The 19503-nt window shown below is 33.2% G+C and overlaps 1 protein-coding gene across 48 annotated transcripts; it reads right to left on the minus strand.

Annotated features, from left to right (window-relative positions):
• Window positions 1–722: 722 nt before the first annotated feature.
• Window positions 723–14597, minus strand: LOC107962948 (G-type lectin S-receptor-like serine/threonine-protein kinase At1g11300). 48 transcript variants are annotated; one of them, XR_005928173.1, is made up of 7 exons: window positions 13902–14501; window positions 13731–13799; window positions 12897–13007; window positions 5892–6091; window positions 5650–5769; window positions 1729–1812; window positions 742–1432 (listed from the first exon to the last, which is right to left on the minus strand). XR_005928173.1 is itself a non-coding variant. In XM_041114700.1 (6 exons), exons 3-6 carry the CDS (start codon window positions 12973–12975, stop codon window positions 1757–1759), a joined length of 450 nt encoding a protein of 149 aa, XP_040970634.1. In that variant the 5' UTR covers window positions 12976–13007; window positions 13731–13802; window positions 13902–14534; the 3' UTR covers window positions 733–1756. The 48 variants fall into 48 exon arrangements, 13 of the variants coding, with proteins under 13 accessions (XP_040970629.1, XP_040970630.1, XP_040970634.1 ...); XM_041114700.1 differs by having other exon boundaries at window positions 733–1807; window positions 13731–13802; window positions 13902–14534; XM_041114699.1 differs by having other exon boundaries at window positions 733–1807; window positions 13902–14496.
• Between the last annotated feature and the right edge of the window lie 4906 nt (window positions 14598–19503).

A 19503-nucleotide genomic window follows, 5' to 3' on the forward strand; every position in this document is an offset into this window, starting at 1 on the left:
TGAGAATGATTTTTCTTGTAACTGTGACGCGAGTAGCTAGAAAGCTGTGAATGTAGAAACAAATGATTTGAAGTTCTTAAATTGATAAATTATGTTCGGTAACCCCTCAAGCTCGACTCCGGTGATGGTCTCGGGCGTGGGGGCGTTACAAAAAATCCCAACTTATAAGTTTTCCTTATAGTTTATGTTCATGGTTGTTAAAGTTTTGATTTTTATGTTTGTTTATTCAATTGTTAACGTGGATAACTAAACCTAATAGGAGGTTGGTTGATGGAGATGTGGGTAAGCTAATTTTTGGACAAATAACTAAATTGTAATAAATTAGATTAAATCAAATAAAACTGAGACCGAAAGGTATCTTGTCACGCACCCGCTCATTAGTCTCGGCTTAACCGATGAGATTGGAAGATAAATCGAAATTAATTCGTCTAAGTCGATAAAATTGAGATTGGAAGATAAAATGAAGCCACTTAGTAATTTAAGCGATTTAAGTCCCTTATTCGAGGATTGGTGAACCATATTAAAATGAACCAACCATTGTTAGTTATTTATCAGATAATTTCTTAGTTTTGTGTTCTTTACAATTTAGTCCTTTTCTGTCTTAGATAAGTAATTAGTTTTAATTAACTTCATTAATGAATTTTCATACTATAGTAATTAGTGAGTAGCTAGCTAGACTCCTTTCTTGCATGCATTTTTCAATAGAAATACCTGAATTACCAACTCATTTGGGTTCGACCCATTGGAATATTTTGTGTTTCGTCGAACTATAAATATTACAACTATCATTATACGGTTGCAGTAAAACTGACTTTAAAAATTGTTATATATAAATTCGTTGTTTTAACACGCACTCGGGCAGCCGGTCAGGGTACCATCATCCATAGTGTCTGATAGGAATCCAAGGTTTACTTCAAAATTCTGGCAGGAGTTACAACAACCACTGAGAACTAAGTTAAAATATAGCATCACATTCCTTCCTCAAACTAATGACCAATTAGAAATAGTAATTCAAGTTTTGGAAGAAACTATGTAAGCACTTAATGCTTAGTAAATTCGTATAACATAAACACAACTTACCATTTCATTTGCATAATGTAAATAGATAAGTAAAACACCAACTAAAACCATAAGCTTGGCATAATGCCTATACAACATCACCAAATACACAAGTTAGTGCATTTATACATGGTTCAAATGAATTCATCCATAACAAGTAACTTACACATTTATTCATATCATTTAGGTTACCATTTCCTTTTCATAAGTTTATGATACATTCTATTTGAACACTTACCATTTCCTTTCCTTTTCATACCCGTTGAACCATCTAGAATCTCATTGAATACTCGGGAAAGCTCACACGAAGTGTACCTTTACAGAATTGTAACCTTTCCTTTACAACATTGCTTACACGAGTTATGAAATGGGCCTACTCACACGAGTTATGGGTCAGAATGTAAGCTACACAATGCAATACACATGAGCTATGGAGTATCCGCAACAAATGCAAGACCTCAACCATTGGTAGGACATTTAAGATTAGCACCTAAAACATGAAATCCCTAATGACATGTCATTTGTTCCTATGAATTCCTAAAGTTTAACCGGGACTCGATAACCGTCACAGCATTGATTTGTTTATACATCACTCAGTTAACATTATAAATAACATATTAACATACAATTTATATAGCATTAATATAATAATTATTCACACGAACTTACCTCGACAACTAGGGGCGCGAAGCTTAAATCAAGCTATTTTGAAGCTTTTGCTTTGCCTCAATCTAAGTCCGTACGTGGTCTATCCTGATCCAAATAGACAAATTTCAATCCATTTAATACCTCTAGTATTCAATTTAGTCCACATTTCATACTTATACAAAATAACTATTTTATCCCTAACAATTTAACTTTTCACAGTTTAGTCCTTAAGCTCATAAATTGAAATCTAAGTATTTTAATCCCCCATTCAACCTAACCAAATTTATTAGGGACTTATATCAACACATACAAACCATCATTTCATAAATTTGCCATGAACTTTTACTACTTTTACGAACAAATCCCTAAATGTAAATTTCATCAAAAATCACTTTACAAAACTTGTTTATTTATCAACAAGGACTCATAATCTACCATTAAACACCAAGAACCATACAAAAACATTCATGGCATAACCTTCAATCTTTAACAGTTTTACAGATTGACCCCTGGGCTAGCTAAATTAAGTTAAAATGACCTCAAAAACATAGAAATCATTAAAAACGAGACAAAACTACATACCATGCAAGTGAAACAATGCTTGGCTGAACCCTAGCTATTTCTCCATTGAAGAATCGATTGAGAATGAACAAATGGGAGGAAGATTATGGTTTTTGTCTATTTATTTTTATCTTTATTTACTATTTACCATTTTGCCTTTTAAAAAATCAAAATTTCAATAAAACATTGCCATGAATATCCACTGACTATAGAAATGGTCTAATTACCATCTAAGTCCACTCACTTTAAAGTTTCATAGCCATTTGACCCTTTTAACTAATGGAACTCTACTTTTGCACTGTTTACGATTTAGTCTTTTTCACTTAATTAATCATGCAAACATTAAAATTTATAAACGAAATTTTAACACAACCCTAATATAATCTTATAAACATTAAAATAATAAAATAATAATAATTTACTCATTAGATTTGTGGTCCCAAAGCCACTATTCTGATTTCACTGAAAACGGGCTATTACAAATAATAGTTGAATAAATCAAAACAACCTCACATAAGACTTAAACCAAAATAGTTTGAATAAAGGAAAACCTTATCTCAAGATATGGGACTCTCCATTAATATTTCATCTTTGGAAAAAAAAATTAACTTATAAGTAATATCTTGGTGTAGTAATCAAACATTGAAAATAAGAACTTGTCGAACCATAAATCTTCCTTTAGGCTGATTTATTACACACATGTAAAATCAAAAAATTGTCATATGTCTATTACTGTAGTTGCACATATAATTTTGTTAAATATTAACTTTCCTTTGGACCGATCAATATTAACGTAGCTTAAGTTACATGCACACAACCTTTTAGATTTTAAAACAAAATAATTTCAACAACAGAGGTCACTTTAACAACTTATTGTTTCAATTGAGTTATTTTAAAAAATATATAAATATATCAATATTCAAATTTAAAATTTTTATAACAGTCAAAGGTTAACAATAAATTTTTTTATCGTGCTACAATTTCTAAAATAACCCAAAATAAAGTTATATAAATGATGTAATAAAAAACCGAAACTTTAATCTTTAACTAATTTTTTAATAGCTTAAACAAGCACCAATCCAAAATTATTATTTTTACAATTACAAAATTAAATTTTAACTGAACTTAAAACCAAATTTTGTATCATAGTGATCATAAATATCTAATCATGGTAAACTATTAACAACTTTAACGAATGCTTAGTGGCTTGTCATATCTTATTGCCATTGCGATATCCTCGTCATTTCAAGCCAATCGAAGCTTTCGCTAAATAAGCATCACATACCGAGCAACATGCAAATATCTCATGTATTCCAGCCAATTGGAAAATGTTAGCCCAAGCAAAATATATGATTAACCATGTTAGGGTCATCATTACTACAATATAACCTTGTTAAGCGCTAAAGATAATAAGGCAACTTAGCACTTAATCCTATAGTGATTTTGCATGCACTGCATTTTTCAAATTAAAGCATCATGATTCAAAAGCATATGATATTCATGATATCTAGAACTTAAATAAAAGATTTATTATATCATAAACACTTAAGTCATGTGTATATTTAGCAGCCCCAAGAATTAAACATCTAAGCAACTCTCGCAAGCCGAATCAACAATACTTATTTATAAAACTTTAAAACTTTAATATCAAGAATCAAAACTTAAATTTTTTTATCAAGAATCTTAAAGATTCAACATAGTATATAATCAAATTATTAAATCTATAAAGAATAAAATAAAGAAACTTAATCAATTCTCAATAATTCAACATGATGTGGCTTAAATGCAACTTGTTATAATCGTAAAACAATATCTGATATAAACTTAACAAACCAGGATCTGTCAAGTAAAATCATCAAGAACAAGACTAAATGCAGAAGCGTACTTGAATCCATTGATTTCTTAGAATCTTCGATGTTGTAGTTTTGATATTTCAAATTAGCACACAAGTAATTCAGAGAAAGTGGTTATTTTTTCTAAAGATGAGATATTAAAGAAGTTACGTGTATGTAATTTAGGGACCATAACCCTAATATATAATTTTTACACATTAACCCTAATTTATAATCAGTCCATTATCAATTAGAAATTTGTTTCTAGAGTATCTACACATATTTGACTCATACTTTGTTTAATAATTAAATACTAATAAACCTTAATCAAATTAGATCACTTTTAATATGGGCTAACCTTTTATGATAGTAAATAATAACATGTAATTAATCTTATTATATATGTGATGTCCATATTTTCTAACAAAAGAAATTAAAATAAAAAAATAGTTGCCTCCAATTTTTTCTAGACACGTTTTCAACATAAAATTTGCTTATACAACAAAATTTTAGAAAATATTGTCAATGGTTAAAATTATTTGGCTTGTTCGTAATTGTGAGTGATCCATCACAATTTTCTCATCAAAGAAAGGTGGTTGTTTTGGTGTAGGAAGATTTTCTATCTCACTACTAAGCATGGAATCCACAACCATCATAGTTGGTCTATCTTTCACAAAGTTTTGCACACATAACAATCCCACATGAAAGCATCTCAGCATTTTCCTATGACAACTTGGATCTGATGAGATCACTGGATCTATTAATTCAAAAATGTTGCCTTCGCTCCATAATTTCGATGCCCGAAAAAGCACAAATGTTAAGGCGTTGGAATCTAGAGATTTTATTCCTAGCTAATACTTACGTATCCCAAAAGAGTCGGTGAATGCTCATCATCTTGGAAACTCGAGTTTCTTCTTCCACTAACAATCTCCAATGTCAATACCCCAAAGTTAAAAACATCTGATTTTTCTGAAAATTGTCCTTTCATTACATATTCAGGGGACATATAACCACTGCATTTAATTCATCAACGCAAAGAAAACCATTTTAACAGACGTGATATATGCATGTATTATATATTTAAACCTTAGATTTTGATAGAAAAATGAAGGATAGCTTACTATGTTCCGAAATCCCGCCTAGTATTTGCTTGGCTCTTGTTACCACAAAATATCTTTGCTATACCAAAATCTGAAATTTTCGGATTTAGTTCATCATCTAATAAAATATTATTTGCTTTTAGATCTCTATGAACAATTCGCAATCTTGAGTTCCTATGAAGATAGAGAAGTCCTCGACTAATTTTTTCTATAATATTGAGACGTTTTTTCCAATCAAGAAGTTTTTGTTTTTCTGCATCTAAATATATTTTTAAAAAGTATTCAAATAGTGTTAGTTAGATTTGCTTTAGGTTTAATAATAATATTTTTCATAAATAATGAAGAAAATGTATCTAGCCGAAGAGGAAAACATCCAAGCTCTTGTTTGGCATGTATTCATAGACTAACATCTTTTTTTACCCGCCAACGCAACAACCAAGAAGCCTTACAAGATTTCGATGTTGGAGTCTTGAAATCACCATTGCCTCGTTCCTAAATTCTTCTAGCCCCTGCCCTGAAGCTCTAGAAAGTCTTTTCACTGCTATTTCCTGCCCATCTTGGAGTTTCCCCTACAATATTCAAATATCATTTTAGAATCTAGAATTTCAACCATATGGGTTGTTTAATAACTTTAATCTTATTGATACCCCATTGGCAATATGAAGAAGTTAACCTACAGGTAGCATGTTACCTTGTATACTGGTCCAAAACCTCCCTTTCCAAGCATATTTGTTGGATGAAAATTATTTCTTGCAGTGGCTAGCTTCCCAAAATCTAATAGGTGAAGCTCTTGTAATTTGACTCCATTTTGAGATTTCCCCAGCATATTGTGAGAAAATAACTCTAAACATGATTCATCTTTCCTAAACTCATCTTCACTTCCTTTCTTTGCTGAATTAAAATTAAGCTATAAATATTTTTTGAAAGAAAAAAAGCTGTTAAACATGCATATTTTTAGTCTTTATTAATAAATTGGCTCAATTATAACGGAATTTTAATATTGATAGTTAATTTTTATATATATTTTAAAACAATCAATTTTTTTCTTATTTTATTTAAAAAGCATGCCACGCATCACATTCTTATTGGTTAATATTATGGTTAATTTTTTTTTTAAATTTTGATTGCTTACATATCAATTCTTATTCTAAGAAGGAATTTTTTTTTTGTGAATTGGGATATATTTTAAGGGAAAATTTGTGAATAAAATCCTGATAGGAAAGGGATTGTCCAAGTGTAAACCCAATACCTATGTCAACAAAAACTTAAGCAAGACAAATCATTTGTCACTACATCAGTGACTAGTTAATGTTGTTATACATGTATGAATATAATGTGTCAATATTTATTGATATTAATATCATCATACCTATAGTAGTAATTATCCTCCTTCCAACGAAAATACAGAAGATGACACCAACAATTGTTCCCACAACTATTCCTGCTATTATGCCTCTTTTTTGCCCTCTAAATTGAAACATGGTATAAATATTGTAAGCTAAGATCGCTAGCTAGGTAAAGTAAAAATAAGTTCCTATATGGAAACTAGAGAAATATGACTATCCTCCTATTGCCAGATGATAAGGGCAATCAATCTGCCATGCACGAAAGGGCTTGAATAAAATCATATGTTCACTACAGATCGAAGTAGACAAGGTGTCATACCCTCTGGAGGGAAATCAGATGTATTGCCTTTTGTTCTACTTGGAATTAGCAAGTCATTTCCGCTGGTTATTAGCTTCACCGATGTTGCAAAAGTAGGGATAATCCTAGAGAGATTGTTATTGGAAACATCCAGGACTTCAAGGTTAGTTAACTTCACGAAGCTCTTAGGGATAGGACCCGTCAAGTTATTGTCATTTAGATTGAGATACCGTAACGCAGTTAGATCAGCAAATGATGGAGAAATTGTTCCTTGCAATCGTTGCTTCTGAAGACTGATTTTCGTAATACTTTTCTCCGAGTCGCATGTCACAAATGACCAATTCTACATGCATCATTTCCTTCCCAAGCTACGGATAACTCAAAAGGATACATCCAAGCGCTTGCAATCTCAAGCAATATTGTAACTTGACTATCACACGAGTCTGCTGTGTTTGTGCAGAAATTATTATTCTCAACAGTGGTAAACTTATGGAGGAACATATAAGCAGGGAAAGGACCCTGCAACTTGTTGTCATTGACGATAATGACTACTAAACTAGGATGAGAAGCTAGAGATGGCGGGAAAACTCCTGTGAGATTATTGTTACTCAAGTCTAATAATTCCAATCTTTTGCAATTAGATAAATCCGGGATGGTGCCTGTAAATTGATTGAATCCTAGGTTAACACTGTACAAAGAAGTCATGTTTGATAATAGATCAATGGTTCCTGTCAGCCCTACCTTCTGATTTTGGAGCTGCAAATCTTTAATCTGGGATCTCGAAAAAGAGGGTGGCAAAGATCCAGTCAGGTTATTGTCATGAAGGCTCAGATTTGTTAAAGCTAGAGAATGGAAAATGTCTGGAATAGAACCTCCCAAATTTGTATTATAAGCAGAGAATGCTGTAAGATTGCCCAACTTGATAAATTCAAGGGGTATCATCCAGGTACTTAGAAAGGGATTACCACCAAGCATCAAGAGCTGCAAACTGCTTGACAGTCCTTGAAAAAAGCCTGGTGGGATTCTTGTGAAGTTGATATTTAGGTAAAGTCTCTTCAAGAAAAGGATTTTGTTTAAAGAAGGAAGAGAACCAGTTAACTTATTCTTTGAAAGATCAAGGACTTGAAGGAAAGGGAAAGGAGGGAATTGCGACGGCAAAGAACCACTGAGAGTCCTGGCTTGGAGATCAATCTCTAGAACGTGCTTGGAACTGTCGCATTTGACATAATGCCATTCACAATAAGAAGAAGATGAATTGGTGGACCAAGTCCACGGCAAAGGATTAAGAGCCGCAGCAAGCTTGGCCATGGAAACGGAGTCATCGTCGTCATCATCATCATTGTCACTCGTGGAGTTAACCAAAAGGAGAGAAAACACTAGGAAGAGAAGGAGAGATGAACCTGAGAATTTTATGAAACCCATAATGACGATTAAATTGGATTTCAGAACCTCCCAAATGAGTTTGGTATTTATATACAGTAACTATTATTTTTTTTTCAAGGACTTCAATCTTATAATCTCAATGTTAGGAACTTGGAAATATTTCAAGAGATGGTATAGTGCCGAATGATTTAATCTCACCTTGTTAATTTGACAAGAAATGTCCCTTTCTTCTTATTTTCTTGCAGCCGATTGAGATGAAGGATTGATTAATGACACTTTTCATGATCATAAATCCGGCTAGCTTTGTTTTTCTGGGCCAAATTGGCAATTGGCCGAAAATTATGAAACTAGAAAGATCTTAACTGTAATTTTATTACAGCTATATCATAGATATTAAACCTGTTACTCATAATCTCCCATTCTTAATTTTATAAGATATATTAATGATAAATTATAAATTATAATATAAAGGGTAATTATTTGATACCGAATTTTTTTAATTTCACATGCGAGTTGAGAGTGTAACAATTGTGACATTTAAGATTCAAAAACTGTTAATCAACAAAAAAGTCTGCCCTCTAGCACGTCTCTGTCTGCCGCTTCCTGGCACGTTTTTGGGGGCTTTTTGTCTATTTTTGTCTTATTTTAATTCTTAGTTTTCTTGCCCTTTGCTTCATTGACTTTGATCTAAGTCTTCTGTTGGTCTAGGGATCTTTCTATCTTGGCGTGATTAAATAATGGAAAGAGACCTGGAGGATTTGAGTCTCGATGATGGTGAATAGGAGGCTATTTCTATTACGATCGGAGATAAAGCACAGAGTTTAGCCTTTAGCTTCTGTCTGGTAGGATGCTTCCTTACTGCTAGTGTGGTACATTTCCCAACCATGAGAAATACCATGGCAAATCCCTGACACCCTTTGGAGGGTGTTCAAGTTTCAGATTTGGGTGAAAAGTATTTTTTGTTCAAATTTTTTAATGAAGTGGATATTCATAGAGTTATTATTAGCTCTCCTTGGACTTTCAAAAATCATCTATTGATCTTGCATAGGATCCATGAGAATGAAGATCCATTGTCCATTCCCCTGGTGCTTGCAGATTGGTGGTGCAGATTCTTTATTTGCCTCCGGGGTTTATCAAAGAATCTATGGCGTTGCTGTTTGGAAATTTCATTGGTAAATTCTTGGATTATGCTATGAAGAACTTATCAAATGGTTACAAAAATTTTATGCATATTCAAGTTCAAATCGATGTCTGTAAGCCTCTTAAAAAGAAAAAGAAAATCATGTTGTCTGAATCGAACTTACGCAAAATTTAAATATGAAAAGTTAACTTTACTTTGCTTTTTATGCGGATGCCTTGGACTTGGGGATAGTTTTTGCCCAAAAAGACTACATTTTAGAGTACAAGTAATGAAAATGGGGTGGGACCTGTCCTTGAGGGCACAGCCGAGGGGGGCCACCACCGTTAGCAGCATCTGGTTGCGAGAGGAAGGTGATAATTCTTTTTTAGGAAAGAATCGTACTGAGCAGCAATCTGACCCAAATTTGAGGAATTATTACGGGAAAGGATCATGGGCAGATTTTAATTCCATTCTTGGGATAAATTTGGATGGATCCAAATTTTCATCTATTTCAAATAAAAGCTAGGAATCTTGCCACTTTATTGGGAAAGATTTGTCACTTTGCAAAAGTCGACAACTAGATTCTCGTTTGAAAAGCTGGGGCCCAACTAAGGATCTTGAGGACGTAGGTAGGGGTAATGGAGTGGATTCGACGAGAATGGAATGTGAATTGGAGGAAGAAGCAATTTTCAATGAAGAGGGTAAGAAACATCAAAGGTTTGAAGTTTTAATTTCCAATGTTTCTAATGTTCAGGATTAGTTGGAGGTTAGTGGGACGGGCTCAGCTCATTTGAAAAATTTATCGGCGGCTACCAGTGGGTATGCCTACCGGCAGCAATGAAAATGTTATGCTAGAATGTTCGTGGATTGGGGAGTCCGAGATCAGTTCGTCGACTTCAACATATGCTGAAAATTTATAATCCTCAAATTGTCTTCTTTATGGAGACAAAATTGCCAGCTAGTCGTATGGAAAATGTTAGGAGACTTTGTGGTTTTTTAAATGGTTTTGAAGTATCTGCGGAGGGTTCTCGGAGGGGTTTAAGCGTCGGGTGGAATAGCAGTCGATTCATTACTTTGAAGAGTTTCTCCAAAAACCATATAGATGTGGAAATCCAAGAAGAGGTAGATAGTCAAATTTGGAAATTCACCGACTTTTATAGAGCCCCGGATGTGAGAAAAAAAGTGTTGACTTGGGAGCTTCTATGAATGTTGGGAAGAAACAATACGTTGCCTTGGCTGGTTGGAGGTGATTTTAACGATATACTTTTTGCTAATGAAAAGCAAGGTAAAATTTTGAGAGAAGATGCTAGAATGGAGCCATTTTGTTTTACTTTGGAGTCTTGCCAATTGATGGACATCGGGTACTCGGGTCCTTGGTTTACTTGGGAGAGGGGATGACTTTTGGAAAATAACATACGTGAACAAATTGACAGGGGTGTTGCTAACGATGCATGGATTCAACTTTGTCCTTTTTCGCTGAGACACCTTCCGCACTCTTTCTCTGATCACTGTCCTTTGCTTATAGAGACGGAGATCAGAGGTAGGAAGAGCAGAATTGATTGTTTTCGCTTTGAGGCATGGTAGGCCTTGGAAGATTCATGTGAGGTAGAGGTTAAAAAGCTGTGGGAAAGTAGTTTGGGTTCATTCCCAACTCGTATGTTAGCTTTTGCAAAAGGATTGCAAAAATGGGCAAGACTGATTAAGTCTAAAAGAGGTCGTGAAGTCAAACGATTAACCAAAAGGTTGGAGGTCTTGAATGGCATTGAGCGTTCAGAGGAGTCTTTGGCTGAACTGGTCGATGTTAAAATTCAGTTAAATTTGGAAATGGACAAGGAAGAGCGATATTTGGAGCAACGAGCAAGAGTAAACTAGTTAAAGATGGGTGATAGGAATAGTTCGTTCTTTCACAAAATCGCTTCTCAAAGGAGACGTACAAATCAAATCCATGGCTTACAAACAGAGGATGGCTCTGTGGCTACTAATAGCATTGAATTTGGGAATATTGCTCGGGACTATTTTGTTAATCTTTTTGAGTCCCATGGGACAGGCAATTTGGATCACATCCTTTCAGGGGTACCTTGCTGCATTTTAGAAAGTATGAATTAGTGTTTACTCGTTCCATATACCGAAGAGAAAATTGTTGAGGTGTTAAATGGAATGGGCCCTACAAAAGCTTCGGGACCAGATGATTTTCTGGCAATTTTTTATTAAAAATATTGGAGCATTGTTAGAAAAGATACTAGTAAGTTCTGCTTGGAAATCTTGAATGATGGAAAGTCAATGGAGGAAAAAACAGAACTCAGATAATGTTAATCCCAAAAATTACAAATCCAACCAATTTGAAAAATTTTAGACCAATCAGTCTTTGTACTGTTATTTACAAAATTATCGCCAAAACTGTGGCCAATTGCCTTAAAAAAAGTCTTGGATGGTTGTATTGAAGACTCTCAAAGTGATTTTGTACCGGGTAGACTCATAACTGATAATGTGTTATTGGCATACGAGGTCCTTCATTATTTTAAGAACAAAAGATCAGGAAGAAAGGGTTTTATGGCTCTAAAGTTGGACATGAGTAAGGCTTACGATCGTGTGGAGTGGCCTTTTATCAAAGGTATGATGTCAAAGCTGGGTTTTGCGAATTCTTTTACTAATTTCATAATCCAATGTATTAGTTCAATTCAGTACTCAATTTTACTTAATGAAAAGAAGGGCAAAAATTTAACCCATCAAGAGAGCTTCGTCAGGGAGATCCGTTAAGCACATACTTATTTTTGTTCTGTGGAGAGGGTTTGTCCGCGCTGATGAGACTAGCCAGGCAGGATAGGAAAATTTTTTAGGCTAAGGTTTGTAGATCGACTCCACCAATCACACATCTCATGTTCGCCGACGATTCTATCCTTTTTAGTGAGGTTACTGATAAGGGGATTCAGGTGATTAATGACATTTTAAGAGAATATGAATCGTGTTCGGGCTAATGTGTTAATTTTGAAAAGTCTACTGTCTTTTTTAGCTCGAATGTGGCTGATTATGATAAGAATCTGGCTTTGCAGACCCTATATGTTCGGTGTTCGACAGAGGCTGAGAGATACTTAGGACTTCCGAATATGGTGGGTCGAAAGAAGAAAATGACTTTCCAATCTTTGAAAGATAGATTGAAACGGAGGATTGACAGTTAGAGCACTCGGCATCTATCTCAGGGGGGGAAAGAGGTATTTATAAAATCAGTTTTACAGGCCATTCCTACTTATACAATGTCTTGTTTCCTTTTACCAAAATCCTTGTGCGTGGAATTGGAGAATATTTTAGGGGTCTTTTTGTGGCAGAAAAGCCATGGGAAGCAAGGAATTCACTGGTGCAATTAGAACTCATTATGTGTTCGAAATGAGGAAGGGGGGATGGGGTTTCGCAATTTGAATTCTTTTAATGTTGCGTTACTGGACAAACAAGGTTGGCATTTGTTACATAATCCTAATTCATTACTAGCGCATACATTGAAAGCCAAATACTTTAAAAAGTCAAATTTTTTAAATTCCAGGTTAGGAAATTTACCTTCTCTTACTTGGCAAAGTATATGGTCATCTAAAGGTCTCATTTTGAATGGGATGGGATGAAGGATCAGTGATGGCATGAACGTCTCTATTTAGGGTGATGCTTCGGTTCCTGGAAGCAGAGAGTATAGAGTTCAGAATTTGAATGTCAATTCGAATTTGTTACTAGTGGCAAATTTAATCGATACTAGTACAAGGAAGTGGAAAACTGAACTAATCTCTAATACCTTTTCGGTCAGTGATGTAGAGCGGATTTTATGTATTCCTCTATCCATAAATAAACACAAAGATCACATAATCTGGCGTGGAGAGCCAACTGGGGAGTACACGGTTCATAGCGGACACAGATTGATTTTACAATAGGGATAGAACCAAACGCATTCTAATTACAGACATTTTTACAAAAGAATTTGGAGCCTAGATCTACCTTCTAAGATTAAAATTACAAATTGGAGACTTTTTCGCAACTTCTTGCCTACTTTTTGTAATCTTCACTACAGGAGACTGATGGGATCTGATATTTTTCGGAGGTGTCATAATGGACCGGAATCTAGTGAGCACGTATTCAAGGAGTGTCCTATAGCAAAGGAAACATGGTCTACGTTAGGATTTAACTGGCTTACTCAAGAGGATAACTCAGATTTCAGTGATTGGCTTAATAACATTTTTGAGTCATTTTCTTTTAATCAGTGCAGGACGATTGCATGTGCTTTACAGGTGCTTTGGAATATAAGGAACAGATTTCTACATGAAGGCGAATTAAAGTCTAGATCTCAAACGGTAGCCTTTATTAAGAACTATATTAGAGAATTGGATAGGTTGAGTTCGAGCTTACCAACGATGCGGGTTCTCACTAGTCGATAGGATGCCCCGACGGATCCTTGGGTAAAGATCAACTTTGATGCTACTTTCAAAAAGGATTTACAGGAATCTTGTTCAGGTTTAGTAGCAAGGAACGCAAGGTCAGAAGTCATTTTTGCTAAAACAGTGTTTCATAAGTATATACCTTCTACTTTTACTGCTGAAGCGATGGCGTGCCTCCGATCCGTTTTGGGCTACTTCTAGGGCTGCGAAAGGTAGAAGTTGAAGGCGACTCCCGAACAGTGATTCGAAAATTGCATGAGCAAGTCGATGACAGATCGGAAATCGAAGTTTTTATTCAAGATTCAAAACATCTGAGTTTCGATTTTGAGTCCTGTGTTTTTCGATTTGTATCAAGAGAAGCAAACAAAGTGGCTCATCTTATTGCTAAGGAGGGTTTACAGAAGAAGGAGACAACTTATCTGCAGAATATGTTCACTTTTGGTGTGGAAGAAGCTCTGAATGAAGATCGGCGAAGGGAGGAGTCCTTACGAGAATGATTTTAGTGGATTGCATCAGGAGAGTCTTTTGGAAGATGAATAATGGGAGGTGAGAAAGAGAGAAACTCTTTTTTTGAATTATCTGAGGAAATGATGGGCACTGATCAGCAATTAATGGAGGTCATCATTATAGTTGCGTTCTCCCAGATGTTTTTTTGTTAGTTTTGAAAGATGGGTTGAATAGAAAATAGCTGGCTAGTAGAAGCCTCTAGAGCTCCCCATTTTCGCCAACCTGGATCTTTTTTACAATTTATCTTGTTTTTCTATTTTGGATTGGACTCTTAGGCCCTGTTAAGTTGCTTCTGTTTTGTTTTGCTTTGGGTTTTTACCCCGTTCGATTTGTTTTCTGTTTCTTTTTGTACTAGGCTTGTTAGGCTTGGTCTTGTTATATTGTTTTAATAAAGATCCAGACATTTTCCTTCAAAAAAAAAACAAGTGTGACATTTATTTATATAATTATTTTTTATTGTCTTATTACATCTTATGATATACTTATCAAACTCTCAACCTACTTGTGTAGTCTAAAATATATTATTGACTGTGTATAAAATAATTTTTCATATATATATATACACAAATATCTCTTGAAAAAAATTTGTAAGTAATGAATAAACAAAAATAAGTGTTGATTTATTATTTTTTAAAAATTATTAAGATCAATAATGATACAATATGTTGCAATCTTGAATATGATATTATTAAGAAGGATAAGCACGAAGTTTGAAAAAACTTAATTTTCATAAATAGTAAAAAGAACATAAAAAATACATTAATTATAAAAAATTATGTGTTGAAAATATTGATTTACTTAATTTCTAACCTACACAATTTTGATCAATTTTAGATAATCAAAATAAATAATAAAATTTATTTTTTTTACATTATCTTTTTGGTATAAATAAATAATAAAAATTTAAATTTAAATTTAAATTTGAAAAATAATTTTAATTTTTTATACGGACCAGTACACTTATATTACGGCCTATACGAGAAAATTCAACTTATACTCACAGATAATTAAATTAAATTGAAGTAGATAAAGCCAATTTTTAAGTACTAAAATTTCAACGTAAAATTTATTGATGGTGACTAACGTGTACTTGAAATTGTATTCTGAAACCCAATAGAACCAAGCATTGTGCTCCTAATGGTCCAATTTGATGGCCCAAAATATTCTTTCTAATCATCACTTCATTGGGCTATGAGCGTTGATAGAATGAGCCTGATTGAATACCCAACCCATCCAAAAGGCCATAAAATTTTAATACCCAGAAAAGAAATTTATTATATCAAATATGAGGATCTCATTAATGGGAGGACATATGGGTCCTAAGCCTCGGAATGGTCTGAAGCTTCGAGTGGGGGCAGCAAATCACGAAGCTGACAAAGAGCGTGCTGTAAGCCGTGAGGTGTGCGCCTTGGCATCTGGCAGGAGAAAAGACGGCCTGCTGCAAACAAGGACACCCACATATATTGGACCCAGATATTTGTCCAATACTCCTAAGGTTGTTGTTTACCGGCAAATTTCGATTGCTGTCAGCCGTAAACACCATCTAAGCAATCAAGTTGAGGCAAATCGAAATGATTAAGCATAGCATTTTATATTGTAGTAATTATATTAAGTATTAAATTGTATTTTATTTTTAATTAAAAATGAATAAATTAATATATATACGTTAAAAATATGTACAAATTAATTTTTTATTAAAAATCACTAAACAATGATATGGAATCTAATACTTTAAATGGATTTTTTTATTTAAAAAAACATAAAATCTAATCTGGTATATTATGAAAGGCTTATTTATTTAAGAGTTGGATTGTATTTTATTATTTTTATTCGAAAAATAGATGAATTCGTCTATGAATGTTAGATAAAAAATTAAACTATTTTTTAAAAAAATAATTTCATCCATTTCTACTATCAAGTACTAATATGACTAACGGAAAAACCAAACAGTGATATAGAACATACCATATATACCTCATGTTAACATGATAATATTTAAAAAATCAAAAAATCCTAAAAAATAAGAATTTTTATAATTATTTAAAAACCACGTCTAGAAAATTGTCTATGTTCATCTTAGACATGATTTTTCAAATAATTATAAAAAATAGAAATATAAAAAATTATTTAAAATTTATTATGAACAGTAAGAAATTACTAAATTATTAAAAATTATTAAAAACAATGTCCATAGCGAACCTAAACAAGTGGCTGTCCAAACTCAAATGAACCTTCACAACCATTTGTTTTTGTTTATTTTGGTATAGTTTCTTAAATAATTATAAAACATTAAAAAAATTTTAAAAAAATAATTATAAGAAATTATAAATAATTTTAAAATTATTAAAAATTATAAAACACATATAATATATTTAAAGATTTCAAATATGCATACATATATACATGGATATATCTTCTTAATTGAATTGATACTTTTAATTAATTATGTTAATGAGTCATATTTTATTAATTTATTATAATTCAAATATATATAATAGTAACATTTAATAATAATTTTTTATTATTAATTTTTAAAAGTTTTATATTCTCTATTACTTATAAAGTATGTCACTCATCAATCGAGTCACAACTCAATTAGAGAATTATCAAAAAATTCATTTTATTTGTTATAATGGTATTTTTATCTTTTTTTAATATTTTTATAAATTAACAAAAATTGCCCATTATCGGATTCGAACTAAGAACCTCATGCATACAAAACTTTTAGTTTTACCATTAGAACAAAAATAATTTATAATTTTGGCTTATATGTAAAAAAAATACCTTAAAAATGCAAAAACAAAAAATGAATTACGCCCTTACGGTTAACTAAAATAATCGATTAAACCCATCTATTAACGGTTTCCATTAATGACACGTTGACTGTCAAAATAAATTGATGGACCAATCAAATGGTGACACGTGTCAGTTTATGATTTAATCTAATATTTTTACTATAAAAATATTAAAAATTAGAATTTTTTTTCAAAATTAAAACTTATTAAAATATTAAAAAATATTAAAATTGATATAAACTTATAAAAATTATAAAAAAATTATAAGTATTATAAAAATATAAAATAAATTCTCAAAAATCATAATTTTTTTATAAAATTAATAAAACATTTTTAAAATTTTTAAAATTTTATAAAAATGTATTAAAATTCTATAAAAAATTAAAAAATATAAAAATATATATAAGATATTATAAAAATATTAAAATTGATATGAACTTATAAAAGTTATAGAAAAAACATTAAAGCTTGAACCGAACTAGATTAGTTGATTGGACTGATTAGACTAAATCGGTCTGAAGAAAGCCATTAGATCGGTTGGCTTAGGAAACGGATGGTTAAACCGATTCTTTTCTTTTCTTTTTTAATATATATATTTTTTATTTTTTAATGTTTTATTTAATTAAACTAGTCGGACAAATCAAACTAGCTAATTGGTGGCCTAACAGGTTCGACCACCACTCCGGTTTTGAAAACCTTGGTCAGAATGTTTCATTCTAATATATATTAATAGTTGGATAATAAAATTTTGGTTTGATAAAAAAATTTAAAATAGAAAATAAAAAATTTGATTCAACAGCCCAATCCCCAGGTTAATCGGTCTAATCGCTTTCTCTACATTGATACATTTGGGTTTAATTGGTCCAATTGAGTGTGTTACACCCCAGATCCGGCCTAGACATTATGGCCGAATCCGGAAGTGTCACATAAAATGGGTTGAAAAATCGTTGTTGTTAAATTAAAAACCTTTTCCAGTTTATTTAAACTTTATCGCTGTTAATAATTTCAAAGCTCTCTTTCATTTAATCATTTAGGGATAAAACGTATTTGTAGCGGAAGCTTATAAAGTCGCCGTTTTTAGAAAACCATTCAAGCTTTTAGAAACCCTTGGTTTTGGTAAACTGTCATTGTTATAAGTAAATAAAACCAAAAACCCAAAACCAAAGCCAAAACAATTTAAAATAGTCCAGAGAGTCCCAGAAAATATAAACTCTCAAAATATAAAATAAAACTGTAAATCAAAATTTTAAACAGTCTTATGGGAAGATTGTCACCGTCGAGTCCCGGATGCACAAATCTACCTAAGTCTGTGGGTTACCTGTACGAAATAAATAGAGAAGAGGTGAGTTTACGTAAACTCAGTGTGAAACCCAACAGAATTAAGCATGCACACAACTAGAAAATCAAAATCAGACAGATACAGATTCAGGCCTAAGCCCATTACAGTCACAGATGATATTCGGGCCTAAGCCCATCTCCGGTACAGATACAAATATACAGTCATCATCAGAAATCAGATATCCTACCCCCATCCTCTACACACCATCTCCGACCATCCCAACACACCATGTGGGGTTTAAAACACCCACCCAGCCCTACACACCATATAGTACCGATGCGGCACATAACATATATATGCAGTCATGCTGCCAGATAATAGGCAAATCTGCCTTTCAGAACACTTCCTCCATTATAACAATCCCACCCCAACAACAGTAACAAAGCAGAACATGTATACAAAATTACAGATAATACACGCTTAACATACTTATAAAAATAGATAGTAGATATACATGGCACAAAACAGTACATCAGTCTAGCAGAATACATAGTTTTGGGGTTAGTAAGCCTTTACCGACCCTACGGTAGGTCCACAATCGATTAGGACAACCCGTGTGACCTTACAAAAAATTAAAGTAGAATGGGCCCACATGCTTGTGTGGGCCCACATGCCCTTGTGGCCCACACGCTTAGATTGGCCTTGTGCTTGTGGATCACACAGCCTGGCCTAGATTTCACATGCCCGTGTGGGACCACATGTACGTATGGCCCACACAGCCACACCCTAGCCATCACACAACTGTATCTTGCGCATGGCCTGGCCTTTGTCGATCACACAGCTGTGTAGTCGCATACGGCCTACCACATGGCCTACCACAAGGCCATATGGCGTCAACAGAGGGATTTTTCGGCTTTCGTCGAATCCCTTTTTTCTGCGTTTCAGGTATACACCTGGTATCGATTCGATGCAAAAATGCTCTCGAGACCACTAGAATCTAAAATCATCCAATAAGACACTAGCTTAGTTGCTTAAAACTGAACAAAACCAAACCCAAATCAAGTTATTCCTCTAATAAGCTCTCGAACCTTGCCTTCAATCGAACAATGGTAAATCCTAAGAAATTAAATCCCCACAATGGTTTCAAGCCCCTAAACCTTCCC

The sequence above is a fragment of the Gossypium hirsutum genome, chromosome A06, assembly GCF_007990345.1.
Source record: "Gossypium hirsutum isolate 1008001.06 chromosome A06, Gossypium_hirsutum_v2.1, whole genome shotgun sequence".
Classification (NCBI taxonomy): Eukaryota; Viridiplantae; Streptophyta; class Magnoliopsida; order Malvales; family Malvaceae; genus Gossypium; species Gossypium hirsutum.

What these genes read in the sequence shown, in the direction of transcription:
- LOC107962948 (XM_016899527.2), bottom strand. Translation starts at nt 8,266, where the DNA reads ATGGGTTTCATAAAATTCTCAGGTTCATCTCTCCTTCTCTTCCTAGTG.